The sequence below is a fragment of the Anomaloglossus baeobatrachus genome, chromosome 2, assembly GCF_048569485.1.
Source record: "Anomaloglossus baeobatrachus isolate aAnoBae1 chromosome 2, aAnoBae1.hap1, whole genome shotgun sequence".
Taxonomy (NCBI): Eukaryota; Metazoa; Chordata; class Amphibia; order Anura; family Aromobatidae; genus Anomaloglossus; species Anomaloglossus baeobatrachus.
In genome coordinates this window covers 771252442-771268226 of record NC_134354.1, presented here as the reverse complement: position 1 = coordinate 771268226, position 15785 = coordinate 771252442, and the positions used below count along the sequence as shown (strand labels likewise).

Genomic DNA, 15785 nt, shown 5'->3' with positions numbered 1-15785 from the left:
TGTCCTCCATTCCTTCTGCTCTGATCCCACTGCTGCCACCAGTTTATGACAGGGTATGCGACAGAGCAGGCAGGGAAACCAGGCCGATGAACAATCCAAGTTTTATTGAGGCAGGGGGCATAGAACAGATAATATCAATATTTATTTAGAATCCACAATGAGTCCTCAAAGTTCTGGGGGCGCCATCCGGCAATCGGATGCCAGAGAACACGTAGAGGTAATCCTTGGAAGAAGTCAATGTCTCCAACAGATGAGATACAACCCAATCCCATGTGGCACACGGGTGCCAGGGTCTTGCCTCAGCGAAGATCCCAGCTGCTCAAACCTCAGCCCACACCCAACTACCTGATCCACCATCAGTCTGTTCTCCAGTGCCTGTAGATCCTCCCCTGGAGGGGGAAGGATTCACACCCACTTTTGAGTAGTGGCTATATATGAAGAGGTCTCCAGAACTTCATGACTCCATTGTCTCCCACAGGCCTGTCTATTGGCGTCACGCCCCAGCTGGGAAGAACAAAGACAGCCAAGCAACCTACGTGACCCTATATGGCATAGAGTACTTGAATACAGGTTGGGGAGGGACAGATCGTAACAAGCATATGGGCCCTTTGCAATCCATAATGCACAATTCCACCATCTTTTGGAGGTAGATGTAGCCCTTAACCTCTTGGGTCCCTGTGCGGTTGCACCAATGATATGTCCACCTCTAGTAATGTGGCCTGATGCACGTCAACCCTAAATAAGGCACATTGTCCAATAATCATGCAAGGTTCCCAGAACCCCCTTCAATAGCAGTCAATTTGGCTAAAAGCTGTCCCTTTTTCAATGGTTAAAGAGCTCTACATATCTTTCCTGAGTACAAAAAAGATCAGGCATGTAAATTGAATCGATCTGATGCTTGTCTCCTGATATCCTGTATCAGGGAAGAGTAAGGAGACTTTGCTCTGTGTAAGGGTTTCTTTCATATCCTTTCCGAACTGCGACGTGTACATTGGTTCCTTTTTACCTCCTTTCCAACCTGTGATGGGTATATTTGTCTCATTAAGGTGCCTGTATACGGAGCAGGATCGGATTGTAGCTTGGCTTCATTATTGCATTATATACTAGAAATGATAATCGGTATTAATCACCAAGGCGGACTAAAGTATATATTTTGTATTAAAAATCTTAAAAATATTTTTTTAAATCCTCCCCTTTATTCCAAATTTTAAAACCATATATTTAGCAATGTGTCCAGAAGTCTGCTCTATTCAAACATAAAATAACTTCACATGTACCCCAAAAATAACTTAACCTTAACCCTATAAAGAAAGCAAATTGTAAAGCTTGAGTTATATTTCAACCAAAATGTGCAATAAAAGTGAACAAAATGTGGTCTAAAACCGACAGTGGTGTAAATAAAAACAAAAACTTGCGCCCCCCCCCCTCCCCAAAAAAAAGAGACTTGCCCAATCTCCATTGCAGGAAATAAAATTAAAAAATAAACAAAAAATGAAATTGTAAAATAACTGGTGCCTTTCATAACTACAATTAGTCCCACAAACAATAATACTAGTACAGCTATCTTGATGCAAAAGGAGGTAGAAAAAAAATAATTCTGGGCCTAGAAAGAACAAAAGGATACACTGAAAGCACAAAAAAAACTTTGGAAGGTAGTTAGAGGATTATTGCACTTAACTATTAACCTTGTCTTAACCAATAACTGGATAATCAAAATTTATGTGTAATTAAAATCTTATGGTTTTAATTGTATTAAGACTCCTGAATTCAGGAAATAATCTGCGTCCTTTATTTTATAGTCTGGTGATCCTGTGTATCGAACCCTTTGTTTGCACTTACTGGACCAATTGTATTTTGGGATGATCTGAATTTTGCTGTTTTTAATTTGGTTATATGTCTGGTTTTGTACGTTTTTGGGTTGTCATCTTGGTTTACAAATCTAATTTACTTTTAATCTAGACTGTTTTTTGTAATTTTGTGTCTTGCTGTTTTTAATAATGGCCTCTAGAAAAACAGTTAATCTTGGTTTTCCCACAGACTTCGAGATGGAGCCTAGATTCCTTGGCCAAAGATGGAAGATTGAAAATTCTTACCAAAATGAAAAACCACTGGAATTTGGAAAAAGTTATAGCGGTGATGGTAAAATAAACTTTGGATCCCGTTATACCACTATACAACCCGGTAAAGTCAATGTTTCCACGAATGAAGACTTCTTGACTCCTGAAAGAGTTACACATGTGCAGTCATCTTATCATGATGAACCAATGCCAAGTGACCACATCCCAAAGTGGAGACGACCGCTTAGTCTTGATGATGAAGATTCTTTGGCCCAACCAACTGCGCAACAGTTTCCCGATTTTGAAGATGCAAACACATTTGATAAACCATATTCAGAAAATAGGACCAATTATAAGTATTCTCCTGTAGAATACAATAAGGATGCTCCATATAGGTCAATTTTTCTTAGAAATAAACCTGACGTTGAAATAACACAATCATCCAATTTTCCAGTATCTCAAAATTTGCCTTCATCTTCTAAACCGGTGAGTGAAGGTTTCCAAACACATGAAATATATTTACATGATAAAAGAGACTTGCCAAAATCTGCCAACTTTAAAGTAATGTCCATGAAAGAGCGAATTCATGATATGCCAAGAGAACAGATGTCCAACCCATCCCAATTTGAGAGCTTAAAGCATTTCTGGAATGTAGAAGACAAAAATGAGTTTAGAGCAGATGTAGCTACGTCGCCAAATACAATCCTCACAGATGTCTTGAAAAGAAACAAGCCCACCCGATCCGACCTTAAACAAAGAAATTCTAAAGAGATTCCCACAGAGGATCTCAGTCTTCCCAGTTCATTTGACAGCCTATCTGAGGAGGAACAAACTTCTCATAAAGTTGCTTCTTGGTTAGCACATACGCCTACTGAATATGGGGCTGAGCAAATGGATGCTAATGAAGATCTAGTCCATAGTCGTGAAGAAGTTACGGAAAATATCAATAAGACACTGATAGATCGGACCTACGAAAAGAGAGAATTTTCAACCGCACTTAAGAAATTAACAGAAGAGGCTTCAGAAGCTCCCAAGATTACAGAGACTGACCATCTAAGGAGTGAGGACATTTGGAATTCTCCTTTTAAGAAGCATAACTTGGTAGATGAGCCAAAAAAGATGACTACTATCTTGGTAAATTCTGCAGAAAAACATCCTAAGTCAGGGTTTTATGATAGAGTTGTAGAGGTTAGCAGGAAACCATACTCTGAGAAAGAAACTAACATTTCTGCAGATATTCCCGCAGTTACCTTGAAGCAGTATCCCAGAGAAGAAATTGAAGAAAGTGTAGAAAGAAGTATAGCACCTGCAAAAACAGAAAATGAATTGAAAATTGTTCTTCAGAAGCTGAGGGATGAATATGAATCCAACCCATCTGATGATGAACTTCAAGTAGAAGAATCCAACCTTCCAAATGAGGAGCAACAACTGGTTGAGACGAAAGAGGTTATAGAGAAGTCCTATATTCCTAAAGGGAATGACCATCAAGAATTTATATCAGCATTGAATAGACTGGAAATTGAAGCCTCAACACCACTTGTTCTTGAACATGAGGATGAGCAACCCGAAAACCTGACTCTGAACACAGTAAGTCCTATCAAATCTTCATTCAAAATTGGTTTTGAACATATGATGCCGACTGAAGATGATGATGATACTCTTGAGACTCCTCAGAAAAACAATGTAGCTTATACTGTCCAGTCGTATGCACCCTACTCTGAAGACAGAAATCGTTTTGAAGAAGTGGTGGAGAAGACCACAGCACCAAGTAGAGAAGATGGGAATGATCTGAGTGCTTCACTGAAAAAACTAGAGCATGAAGCCTCTCTTATTGATTCAAGTGGAGAACTGGAAGACCGCTATGAGAACACTCAACCATTAGAAAGTACAAGGCATATTACGGCTTTACATAATTTCACAATTCCAAGCTTTGATGAGCAAAACATGCCTTCACCATCACACTCCGTGGAAAAGAAATCCAACTTGGAAGATCTTTATGCAAAGATAAACAAAAAGCCTACAAAGAAGGCTGAGGATACGTTTGTTATCAAAGCAAAAGAAAAGCCGACATATACTTTGGAAGAACAGCTTCCAGTGGAAGAAGAACCCTTTGACAAGACCTTTGTTAAAACTGAGGAGAGTAGTGCTGACTTTAGGGACCGACTAATGCGCCTAGAAGAGGAAGCTGCAGCTTCTGTCCCAGAAGATATGTCGGAGGGTGAGACGTTCCAAGTTTCACCAGCTCCAATGAAAGAAGTATTTATTTCAAAGAAGGTGTTCTCTAACAATAAATCTATGCCAACTGAGCCGCCTCAACCACAACCGTATGTCTACGATGAAATGGCACTCTCTCCTCAGTCTCCATCTGATCAAACTGGCTCCTTTACGGGAAGCGCAGAAAATGTGCTATGTGAGATTTTTATTCTTTTATCGTTATTCTCAGTATTAGTTTTAAGAAGTTTTTCACCAAAAACTTTTATTTTTTTGGATAAATGTGTTGACATTTGCCGATTTTTATGAAAACTTATATCCATATTCCCTTTTTGGGGCATATGGATGTGATTTTAAGGGAGTCTGGAGACAAAGTAGTCAGCTAATGATGTTAAACAGAGGGTTGAACATTGGTGGACTCATCATGCATTGCATTTCACCATATTTCAATCATAGTGGTTGATTTAAGGGAAATTTTTTAGTCAAATGCAAAATCTTATTTTTGACAGGGGTGGCAGAAATTGAGTAGAGCATAGAGATGGCCATTGATGGATAGGTCGTAGGGCACCAAGGCTGCAGAATGAAGTTGGTACCAGGAGATCCTGCGGTCAGGGACTCCTCTTGCATCTCGTGTGGTAGTTGGTGACCTCTTTTTGTACAATACTGATGTCACTCAGAGTAGGAGGAAGAATTGTAAAGAACATGTTGAGTCCGGTAATTTCATAAAAACGTAACAATATAAAAACTTGTCAACACGTTTATGAAAGAGAGTTTTTGGTGTCAAACATTTTACTAAAACATTTAGTTTAACTCTAATTGAAACTTTCCCTCAGGTCATGTTCTTGTATGAAAAATGTAAACTTGTTTGTGATGCAGATTTGAAGTAGCATTTTTATGCATCTTTTAGAGCAGGAAGCCTAAGATTTTGCCCTAATGGGAATCTGTCAGCAGGGTTTTACCCACCAAATTGTTTAAATGTAGCTCTTTCAAAGACAAAGTCCAGCAAAACCTTTACATGGCCAATCCATTCCTCCGATACTCAGAAATCAGCGTTTTTAATTGATATTTAAATGTGGCTGAAGTATAATAGATGTGAAGTCTGTCACTCCAGCTCTATTCCGAGCCCAGCGCTGCCGCCTCCTGCTTGCTGCTTCCTTTACCTAAAATCACACAGTATAGAGGCTGTCAAGCAGGAGGCGGCAGCAATGGGCACGGAATAGAGCTGGAGCGGCACAGTCATCGGATCTACCATAGTGTTAGACTCCTTTCCATATCAATTCAAAAGTGGATTTCGTAGGAATGGACTAGTCATCGTATAAAGGTATTGTTGGACTTGTCTTTGGAAGAGCTACATAGGCAATTAGTTTTGGGGGGTGAAATCCTGTTGACACTTTCCATTTTTAAAATCATAACTGCCTGTTTTTTACATGTGGTGTTTTCGTGTTTGTGTTCTATAAAAGCTCCCGAAAGGGAACAAATGAACCGTAAAAATACACAGCTCTATAGAAGTACGGTAGGTATAGGTTTCCATGAAATGGCATCCACTTTGTTTGAACTGTTAAGAAGCAAAAAAAATGTAACTATTGTGCCAACTGGGAACATGACCACAAACTGGAGACATGTATTGTTTCCTACAAATCTGGTTTATGTAGCAGTTTATAGGAACATTCCACGAAAAGTGTCTGATGGATTGAGCGTTCTTTTATATTCTGTTTTTTGAGTTCCTGTATAGCATCTTAAAATCTAAGCGTAAAGTATAATGGAGAGTTGTATATCTGGTTATGAGGCTTAGGAATAGGTGCATCAGAACATAGTGATCGATTAGATTAAGGAGCTCGCCCTACAGCCTGGTGGGTGAATGTGACAGATGGAGACTTGTGCTGTTTTTGCTTGATTGTGACTTCTGCATTGTTCACCCCTTCTACAATGCTTTATAAGTGATAGACAAACAGTAAAGTGTTGGCGCCCTCTGGTGTACAATACAAGTGCGTGTTTGTGTGTATGTTTGTGTGTGTATATGTGTGTGTGTGTGTGTGTATATATATAGAGATATATAATTTACTTTAATTATAATTATTTGGATATATGTGTGCATCTAATGTAGATTTATAGGTAGGTGTGTGTGTGTGTGTGTGTGGTTATATGTATGTATGTATGTATATAGGGGTGTGTGTGTGTGTGTGTGTGTGTGTGTGTGTGTGTGTGTGTGTGTGTGTATGTATGTATGTATGTATGTAAAGATCCAACATGTTAAGTTGCAAAAGCTTCACACTAGTGATAAAAAATGGTTGGAATTGCATTCTGTATTGTCAGCGTTACTCAGTGGCTAATAATGGGTTAACGCAGTATTGTAGGTCACAAAGGAGCAAGATTGCATCCAGTGTTGTTGCATGGCTGCAATTAATATTTTTCTTTGAAAATCCAGACTGGATGCATTTGTGACTTTTAACCCTTTTGCTTCTCTTAAACAGGAACCTCTTATTTGACAGAATATTCATATTGTATTATTGCACAGCATATTTATTTTTGTTGCACATCTATTTGCATAAGACCGGTGTCACACAGGCGAGTGGCTTCACCCGAGAATCAATTTGCATCACTGTGCATGGCCTGCCGCTCTCCGGACAAGAGTGTGCAGCTGCATAGAAGTACACCCACCTGCACACTCCTATCCTGAGTGCAACAGGCCGTGGCCGGTGATGCAAATCGATTCTCATGCGAGTCACTCGTAAGTGTGACACCGGCTTAACAAGCAAATCTTAATTGCTCTGTCTTTAGTTCGTAATTCTTTAAGTTTTTAAAATCTAAATCAGTTTATCTAGCTTTATAGTGTTAACAAAAACACACTGGAGTGGAGTTTTATTTTGTTTTTTTTTTTCTTTACTGCTTGAGTGCTACTTCTAATCTTAGGTCTCTGCCCCTGGTCTTTATACTCATTTGCCGGTGTCTTCACCTTCTATCGCCATCTCTCCATTCCCGCGGTGCCATCTTGTGCCCATAACTTCTGATTGCCAGACGTCAGAAGTTAAGTTACAAGGACTCAATATAAGTCTATGAGAGCCAGAATGGAGCTCTCATGGAATTGTATTGATGAGTGACCTTCCATGAAACACTAGTGAGATTTAGCAGATCACAAACTGCATGAGACAGACCAGAGCGGTAGTGATACAACATGAAGACGGTGGGTGAGTAACTGAGTAAGGCCAGGCAACGAGGATTAGAAGCACCAGTCAAGCGGTAAAAGAAAAAAGAGTGGTAAGTTAAAGCTTCAGGAGAGCACAAATCTCTTGTCGCCCAACTTCCTACCTTGTTGGGGGCGGCGTGCTCATGAAGACTGACAGTTTGGGCCAATGCCATGGTCAGACTCTTGGTCCGAACTATGAGCTTTCCTATGCCACTAGCACAGAAACCTTTACCAAAATAACGCAAGGGCATGGAGGAGGGTCGAATCAAGCGATTTGGCCGGCTTCAGAGGGATGTGAGCAAGGCTGCAAAGCATAGAGGTTGGTAGCTCCATGATCTTGAGTTAAGATGCAGGCATGCAACTGGAATTTCCCCTCCCCCTTTATTCCCTTAATTTTAAGATAGCTGATTTTTGCCAATACAAATAAGTTAGTTGCCTAAAACTAATCAGGTTTTAGATGCAAGTAAAGCAAAAGGGGTAATTTGTGTCCATCCACTTCTACATCGGGAGGTGACTGGGGCAGATAATGTCACTTTCTACAGATGTGTTGTCTGGTGTGCACATGTGAGTTGGCAGGTATCAGGTTCCCATTTAAGAAACTAGTCAGGTAGCATAGAAACCACCATTTATGTCCAAATTATAGAAAGGCATTTGTTTTTGTTTTTTTCTATGTTGCAGATAAGAAGCCAGAAACTCCTTCTGAAATTTCAAACTCAAAGAAAGGTAAGCCAGCTCTTGCAGGAAGCACAAGTGACTCCAATTCTTCCAAACATGATAAATACACACTTGAGGGTATGAAGGCACAGGATGAGTCCATAAGTAAAGTTCTAGATTGGTTTAGTAGACGTTCTGATTCGTTTGATGATCAATTGCCATCTATAGGTATATTGGAGAGCTCAAAACCTAGTCCCCAACACATTACCTTTGGTGACAAACTGGAGGATAATACCTTTGAACCTGAAGTCAATGAAAACGAAGTCTCACAAAAGATCAATTCTATAAACAAAATGTCTAGAAATTCTGAATCAACTGAGGACCAGAAGACAATTGATCCTGACCAACCTAGTCCCCCCCAACAGATTATCACTTATATTGGCAAAATGGAAGATGACGGCTCTGAATCTGGAGTTGATGAAAACAAAGCCTCACAGAAACTTGAATTCATTCCCGAAATGACCGGCATTTCCGACTCAAAATTGGACACGAAGACCATTGAACCTGACCAACTTAGTCCCCAACAAATGGAAGATCATGTCTTTGAACCTGAACCCAATGAAAATGAAGACTCACAGAGTAATTCTATTCCCCAATTGGCTGAAATTTCTGAATCAAACTTGGACCTGAATACCATTGATCCTGATCAGTCGGGAATTGAGAATATGAGTAATTCTTCCCCTATAGTGTATGAAACCAATACACCTCAAAAGAAGCGGTTAATAGATTTCTTGGAGTTTGGAAAAAGTGGAAGTGGATTTGGAAAAATTCAGAGCAGTCCAATAAAAGATGATTCTTCTCAAAATTATTCAGAAATTCCTGAAAGTGAATTATTAGGAATAGACAGTGATCCTGACCAAAATATTACCACTTTTAAACCTATAGAAGATGTAGCCTTTGCAACTCAACAGTCTCCTATAACAGAAGTCTTGGAGTTTGGAAAGAGTGGAAGTGGATGTGGAAAAATTCAGAGTAGCACAATCGATGATTCCTCTCAAAAATATCCACAGCTTCCGGCAGGTAGTGAATTTGAAAAAGATGAAGAAAGTTGTGAAAATGAAAAGTCTAGAGTATTGAAGGAAAAGATGGATTCATTGGATGTGGAAGATGCAGGAAAAGCACTGGTTGATGAGAAAAAAGATCAAAGTGAGGCCTTGACTTTTAACTTAGAAAAAAGTGAAGATCCAAGTTCCAAAAATTCTGAAAATGATAAATCAAGCATTCAACAAAAGCGAGTTAGTGACATTAAACTTTTATGGGAAGGAGGTAGTCCATCTCAAGATGCAACCAAATTGCCAGTCTTAAGCAATACGAAACGTACTTCTAGCCCAGTTGAATTACCGGTTACTCCAAAAAGCAGTTCTTTAGACAGTGATGACCAGAATCCCGGAAGCCTTGTGACTTTTAAAAAAGTGATGGTGGAGGATGAACAGGATCCCATGTACCCTGTCGATCAACTCAAGTCATTTTGGGAAAATGAGAAGAACAAAGGCACAACAAAAGAGAAACCAGATCGAGAGCCCATGAATAATGAAGTCTGGAGTGATAACAAAGGGGCGAATACGGAACATCTTAGATCAAAGTTCAAAAAGTGGCACACGATTCATCATTTTTTTAATGAAGAAAAATCTACTGATCTGATGAAACAAATTCCTGGAAGAAGTGTTTCACTTGGTGAAAATGCAAATGTGAGTCTAAAAGAACATATAAAATCCACATCCTTTCAGAGTTTAAAAAACTTTTGGAATACATCAAGTAAGCCAGACAATAAAGGAATGAATCGAGCCCTCCAAGAAAATACAAAGAAGCAGTTTGGTTCCAATCCCGACATAAGAAGCAAAGAACCATTCGTATCGAGAGCTAAATATAGATTGGCAGCGAAAAGTTTGCAGGACGTTCGCGAGGATCCATCAGCTGTTTCTCAAATTCAGGTTTATAGTGCAGAAACTATTTCTGAAAAACTCAACAACGGTAATTGTAAAAAGGAATACACCCAGAATGCAGCTGATGAGATGAATTCTAGTAGCGATAGTGGTGGAAATGATGAATTTGGGAAACCAATAAAATCAGTTAATGCAATGCCTCAAGAAAGTTCATTACCCTCCAATTATTCAAAAAATGCCAGTACCATTCCTGAGAACTGTGAACCCAAACAAGATATTGGTATCGCTGATGAAAAACAAGTGTTAACAGATATTATGGAACAATCAGTTCCACCAAATAAGATTGCAAAAAGTGAATTTAGTTTAAAATTAAAAACCGCAAAGGACGAGGTATCGGGTACGAACTTTAATTTGACAAGTGAAGGGCCACAATCTCCAACTTTTGAAAATTATCTTGAAAATCAAAACGTTTACAGAGATGAAGAAAATGGAGAAATGAACGAAAAGGGTCGAAAAATGTTGCTTATCAAACAAAACGGATTTGATTTTAACTCTCCTGAATTTTCTAATGTATCTGGAACTCTGCAACAAAATGAGAAAAACATTTCAGAAAAAGAGACTATTAGAAATGAAGAATTATCTGACTCAAGGGAGGTGGTTAACGAAAACATTGAAAAAACTGACAATCCGGTCAAAAAGGACCTAAGTGACTTTAATAGAAGATTACAAAAACTATACAATGAATCTTTGAATTTGGATGACTCTCAAACTGGAAATATGACTGAACCGGAATATATGGACATAAATGAACCTAATGAAAATTTTAGCAAAGTCCTTGCAATTTCTTCCGGTAAAAATATTCAAAGTGCTGCAGGAGAAAAAAGCCACCAACCTATTATAGTCAATATTTCATCCAAAAAGACAGAACTTGGCAATGAGGACTTAATCATGACACAGCCAGATGGTGACACAGAAACTAGTTTGATTAACAATACACATGATGTCCCCACAGTACTTGGTCATTTGGAGCAACAAGTTGATATCAGTCCCAGTAATGCAAGAACTTATGAAGAACCTACTTCGGAACTAAAGGGTTCTTTAGCCAGAGACCCAGAGGTAGAAGAGTTCTCATCAGAACCAATTGATTACAAGGTTACTGCTTCTCACCCAGAAAAGCAAAGTAAAAAAGAAATAATTGAAAGAATTGAGATGCCAGTTGTTCTGCCGCCAAAAACTGATTTTAAATATTTTGATGAGAAACTAAAACAATTGTATGAAGAATCTCAAAATTCTGAGCCTAATCTTGAGGAGACCACAAACTGTGATGACGTCGTTGAGAATGAAAAAGCTGGAGAACCAAATAAAGCCAATGTTTATTTGTATTCTACTGATCCAAAGAAAACATTTCTCCAACAATCTAGTATAAATCTAGAGTCGTCTCATACCGTATCATCTGATCGAGAGACCCTAACTGATGAAAGTGCTCCTTCTGATTCTCAAGCGCCGGATATTTTGGTGCAGGAAGTAAATGAAATAATTGAGAAAACCGTAGCACCAGCAAGAATATCAACTGCTAAACGCTTAGAAGAATTTCAAAAAGAGGACTTGAATGAGGAAGGAGGGGGATCTGTAGGAAATGTCACTTTTGGTCACGTGGCGCTGAGTGATCAAGAGCGGAGGAAAAATAGTATTTCTGAAACCTTTCCGAGAGAAAAAGGCACTGTGCAAGAGGAAACTGAAGCTGCCATATATGAAGAACGTAATAGAGTACCTTCCGAAACGAGCGAAACCTCAATGTCTGATAGGCAGAGCACACCTGTAAAAGACAAAAACGGCTCCTTACAAAGAAGTACATTGGAACTCTATCTGGAGACGCCATATCGAAGAGAAATATCTAAAAGTATAGATTTTGACTTTTCTGGATATGTTCCTTCAGAGGTCAACAAATGTAGGTTCGATAAAGTATAATTTAATCTGGTAATTCTGCCATTGTTTTTGATGTAACTTTAGAATTTTTTTCAGATATTCTTCTGTAAAAGTCTTTTTTTTGTTTTTTTTTTTTTATTTTCCCCATACCCTTTATAAACTTTTTACTACAAAGCTGTAGTTTTCGATAATTCGTATATAGAAGTATATTTTCACCCATCAATTGGATATGACCAATTTTGAAATAGAAAATTGTTACCAATGGAATATCAATTTTAATTATAAACCTCATTGCAGTGGTAACTTAAAAAATGAGCTTTAATTGCATAAACCTTTTATTCCCTTATAATTTGCCAAAAAGGTTTACGAAGTATGCCATATCAAGAGGCAAACATTTGGATGATCTACTGCAAATGGCTTTTGTTCTCTTAAGAAAAAATAAATTCAATAAAAATAAATAAATTAAGAATTTAGTTAAAGTTGCTAAAGGGTATGAACAAACAAATGGAAAAGTTTCTTCAATGTGACAGGCTTTTTTCCGAATTTTCACCTGTTAAGAGTACATATCGGATATTTTTTGTACAGTGCTCACCTACTTTGTTTTACGACAGGTATGGATGAATCACACCCCATTTTGAACGCATTGAAAAGGAGCGCAGCTAAAACGCTTAACTCCAAAGCTGTGCAGGAAGTTTCCCCCACAAGTTCAAGTGAGGATGTAGCATGTCCGCTGCCTATTAAGGCCATAATAAACCGGCTAACATGCTCTATATCCGTTACACTAACCACCCTGTAGAAGTCCAGGGTTCTCACAAGCTCAACCTTTCGAGCCTCCTGACTCTACATTTTGTAATGTCACCAGAGATTTTGGCAATTAAAATTAATCAAACAAGTATAAAACATTACCTATTTATTGCCTTACAGCCACTACCTCTGGTCACATTTGTGAAAAAAAATTTTGCATGTCAAAATTTTACATAACATTTGACATTTTCTCAAAGAGTTGCCAACATGTAAAACTGAGTCTATAGGTTGGAGAGTCGGAATTAAAAAATTGTACATAGTGGAGCAAAGCAAGAAAGCTAGTCCTCTGGGTAAAGTAAAAAAAAAGTGGGTCTCCACTTGCGATGGTCCATGTCCCATCTTCATATTTGGCCCTACTCCTCTTTTAAACCATCCTTCTTTTTGGAGTAAAGGACTCTTTGACCCAAAGGCCATCTCCCTTCCCTGTTAGAACTAAGATTTTGTTTTATATAATTTTTTTTTTTTTTGGTTTTTGTATTCCCCACATTTTTGGGATGACGTTTATTTGCGAGTTTGCAAATACCACACCCTTGATTATCCTACAAATTCATTGATCATAAAATACAAAATTTGGGTTCAATCTTCATCTTGCAAGCTAATTCTGTGTTCTAAAAGATTACCAAGAACGCAATTTTTTTGAGAAAATGTCTAAAGACTTATATTTGGACCTGCATGACTACTACTTTTTGAAAAACTAACCAGTTGTTCCTCTTAAATGTAACTTATTTTTATGTTAAGCATTGACAGGTATAACTTATATCACAATATTATATATTTGAGAATGAAATTGTGTTGTGTGTGTGTCCCAAATATAATATTTGGAGAGAAATCTTCCATTATAACAAACCTCCGCAAACCAGGGCATAGATATGAGACTATATAATCTGTAAGTGTCAGGATAAAAAAAAGTTTAAGCTGTCTGGACCCAGATTGAGACCCCCCCTACAGATTGCTGAAACAAAGGAGCAGAAAGAGTATACAGACCCTTTTGAAAGTCCGTTGCTATAGCTGGTCATATCCTTTTTAGTTACTCTGACTTTTCACTTTTATAAATGTGTTCATGTGTGTTCCCGAAGGCTAGGTTGACATCGGTGGTAATGAACAAGCTCTACCATGCTCGGTACTCTTCACGAGCAGTTGTACGCTAAGATGGGCTTGACTTCAGTACCCGACTATAATGGAAGTCAATGGGGAACGCGAGCATTTTTCCCGATTTCCCAGAAAAAAATGTTTGCATTGACTTCCATTATACTTGGATGGGCGCAACTAGAGTACCCAACTGCTAGTTACGAGTACCGAGCATGATAGTGCATTCTCAAAACTCGTTATTGGCACTCCCACGATTTGCTGGCTGCAAAGATTTCTGCCCCCCTGAACTATTGGCATAACTTGAAACTTGTGTCCTCAATGCAAAATCTCCCATGGCACCAACAACTCTCATGAGTATTTAATAGTATTGGTCTTCTCTTATTGGCCAAAGTGAACTTTGAGGCCAGTCTAGGCTTTAGGGCCAAGTGCAATGACAACCACTGCCCCACCAATATCCCTGTCGATCCTCACTAATGTGCACGAGTGGAAAGGTCACTGCCTATGATATATAATACTATAGGCAGATGGAAAAGCAAGACTGAGACCTTTCAACCATTTTTTTGTCTCAAGTTATGTACAACCATGTCCTCATAATGGACATCATCCAGAGTGAACACACATGATTGGCAGAGTTTACTTCTGAGATGCTCTGTGCTGTTGACCATTGTCCTTCGTGTAATCTTTCACTTTTTTCACTCTTGTCCTCACATCATTATATTAATTGACAAATCACTGTCTCTCAAAGGGTCAACCTACTCCTCTCCTGCTGCTTTCACCATTTCTATAATCTTATTGGCTCCATGAGGCCCCACAACACATTAGACTAAGTGTCAATATAGACAGGTTTGGTTGACTGTCTAATGTTTTATGGGGGCAACGGCGTACTGATGGTTGAGGGAGATGTTGATTGCGCTTGTTCGATTTTCAGACTGGCGATTGCATTTCTCTCCCGTATATAAGCTGTTGGGCGATGACAGTCGGTGCATTTGTCAGAGAATATAGGAGCAATCGGCCAAGCGACTGTTTCGGTAGATGACCATCCGCTATTTTAAAGGGGGATGTCCACTACTTTCACATTGATGGCATATCTTTACGATAGGTCAGCAATGTCTGGTTGTTTGGGCTCAAACACCACACCCCCCCCCACCAATCAGCTGTCCTCTGTCCCGGTGGCGGCAGCAGGCAACTGGAAATGCTCAGTTCCAGCGCTGCTCCATCTTCTGATACTGGCTGCGGCTGGGTACAGCACATCCGCCTCCCATACTAATCAATAGGAGGTGGATGTGCAGTACCCGGATGCGGCCACTATCAGAAAACGTTGCAGTACCGGAACTGAGCATTTCCTACTGCCGCCGCCGTGACCAAAAACAGCTGATCAGCGGGGGTGCAGGGTGGCTAAACAGACATGACCTATCCAAAGGACAGGCCATTAATGTAAAAGTAGTGGACAACCCCTTTTAAATGTGTGTGGTCAGTTTTATACCCGCCCTACCCACACCATGATGCTGTTCATTTCATGCAGACTAATCCACACCAAAATTGGTCATTGGCCAAAGTTCACTGTCTCTCACATAATCAACACCCTCTTTTTCCTACTGAAGTGATCAATCCCACTATTTAGATAAGTTTTTATATTTTTTCTTTGTCTTCATGCCTTATCTTAATTTTCTCGTCACATAAGCGGCTGGGATGTTGCCATCCTTCAGAATCTGCACAATCATCACTTCTATGAACTGATTGGAAACCAAATGTTCTTTCATACCCAACTGATGACAACTCTCATTATATGCACACCTGTAACCCAGAATAATAGGTTGGCTTGTCAGGTCATTGACTTGCACAACATAGTCTCTTCCTTCTGCTTTCACCATTCCCATGATGTAATTAGATGCAGGATATTCTTCTGTACCCTTTTGA

The 15785-nt window shown here is 39.1% G+C and overlaps 1 protein-coding gene across 10 annotated transcripts in view; it reads left to right on the top strand.

The window, feature by feature from the left end:
* Positions 1-15785, top strand: part of SYTL2 (synaptotagmin like 2) — a 136182-nt gene that overhangs the window by 87855 nt on the left and 32542 nt on the right. For 4 of the 10 annotated variants that reach the window (XM_075337537.1, XM_075337534.1, XM_075337533.1 and 1 more), the window contains 3 exons: positions 2038-4467; positions 8131-8175; positions 12587-12685. In XM_075337537.1, coding sequence (XP_075193652.1) covers positions 2038-4467; positions 8131-8175; positions 12587-12685 — 2574 coding nt within the window. Of the gene's footprint in view, positions 1-2037; positions 4468-8130; positions 8176-8204; positions 11998-12586; positions 12686-15785 lie in introns of those variants that run through there. The other 6 variants (XM_075337541.1, XM_075337543.1, XM_075337535.1 and 3 more) reach the window with 5 other exon arrangements.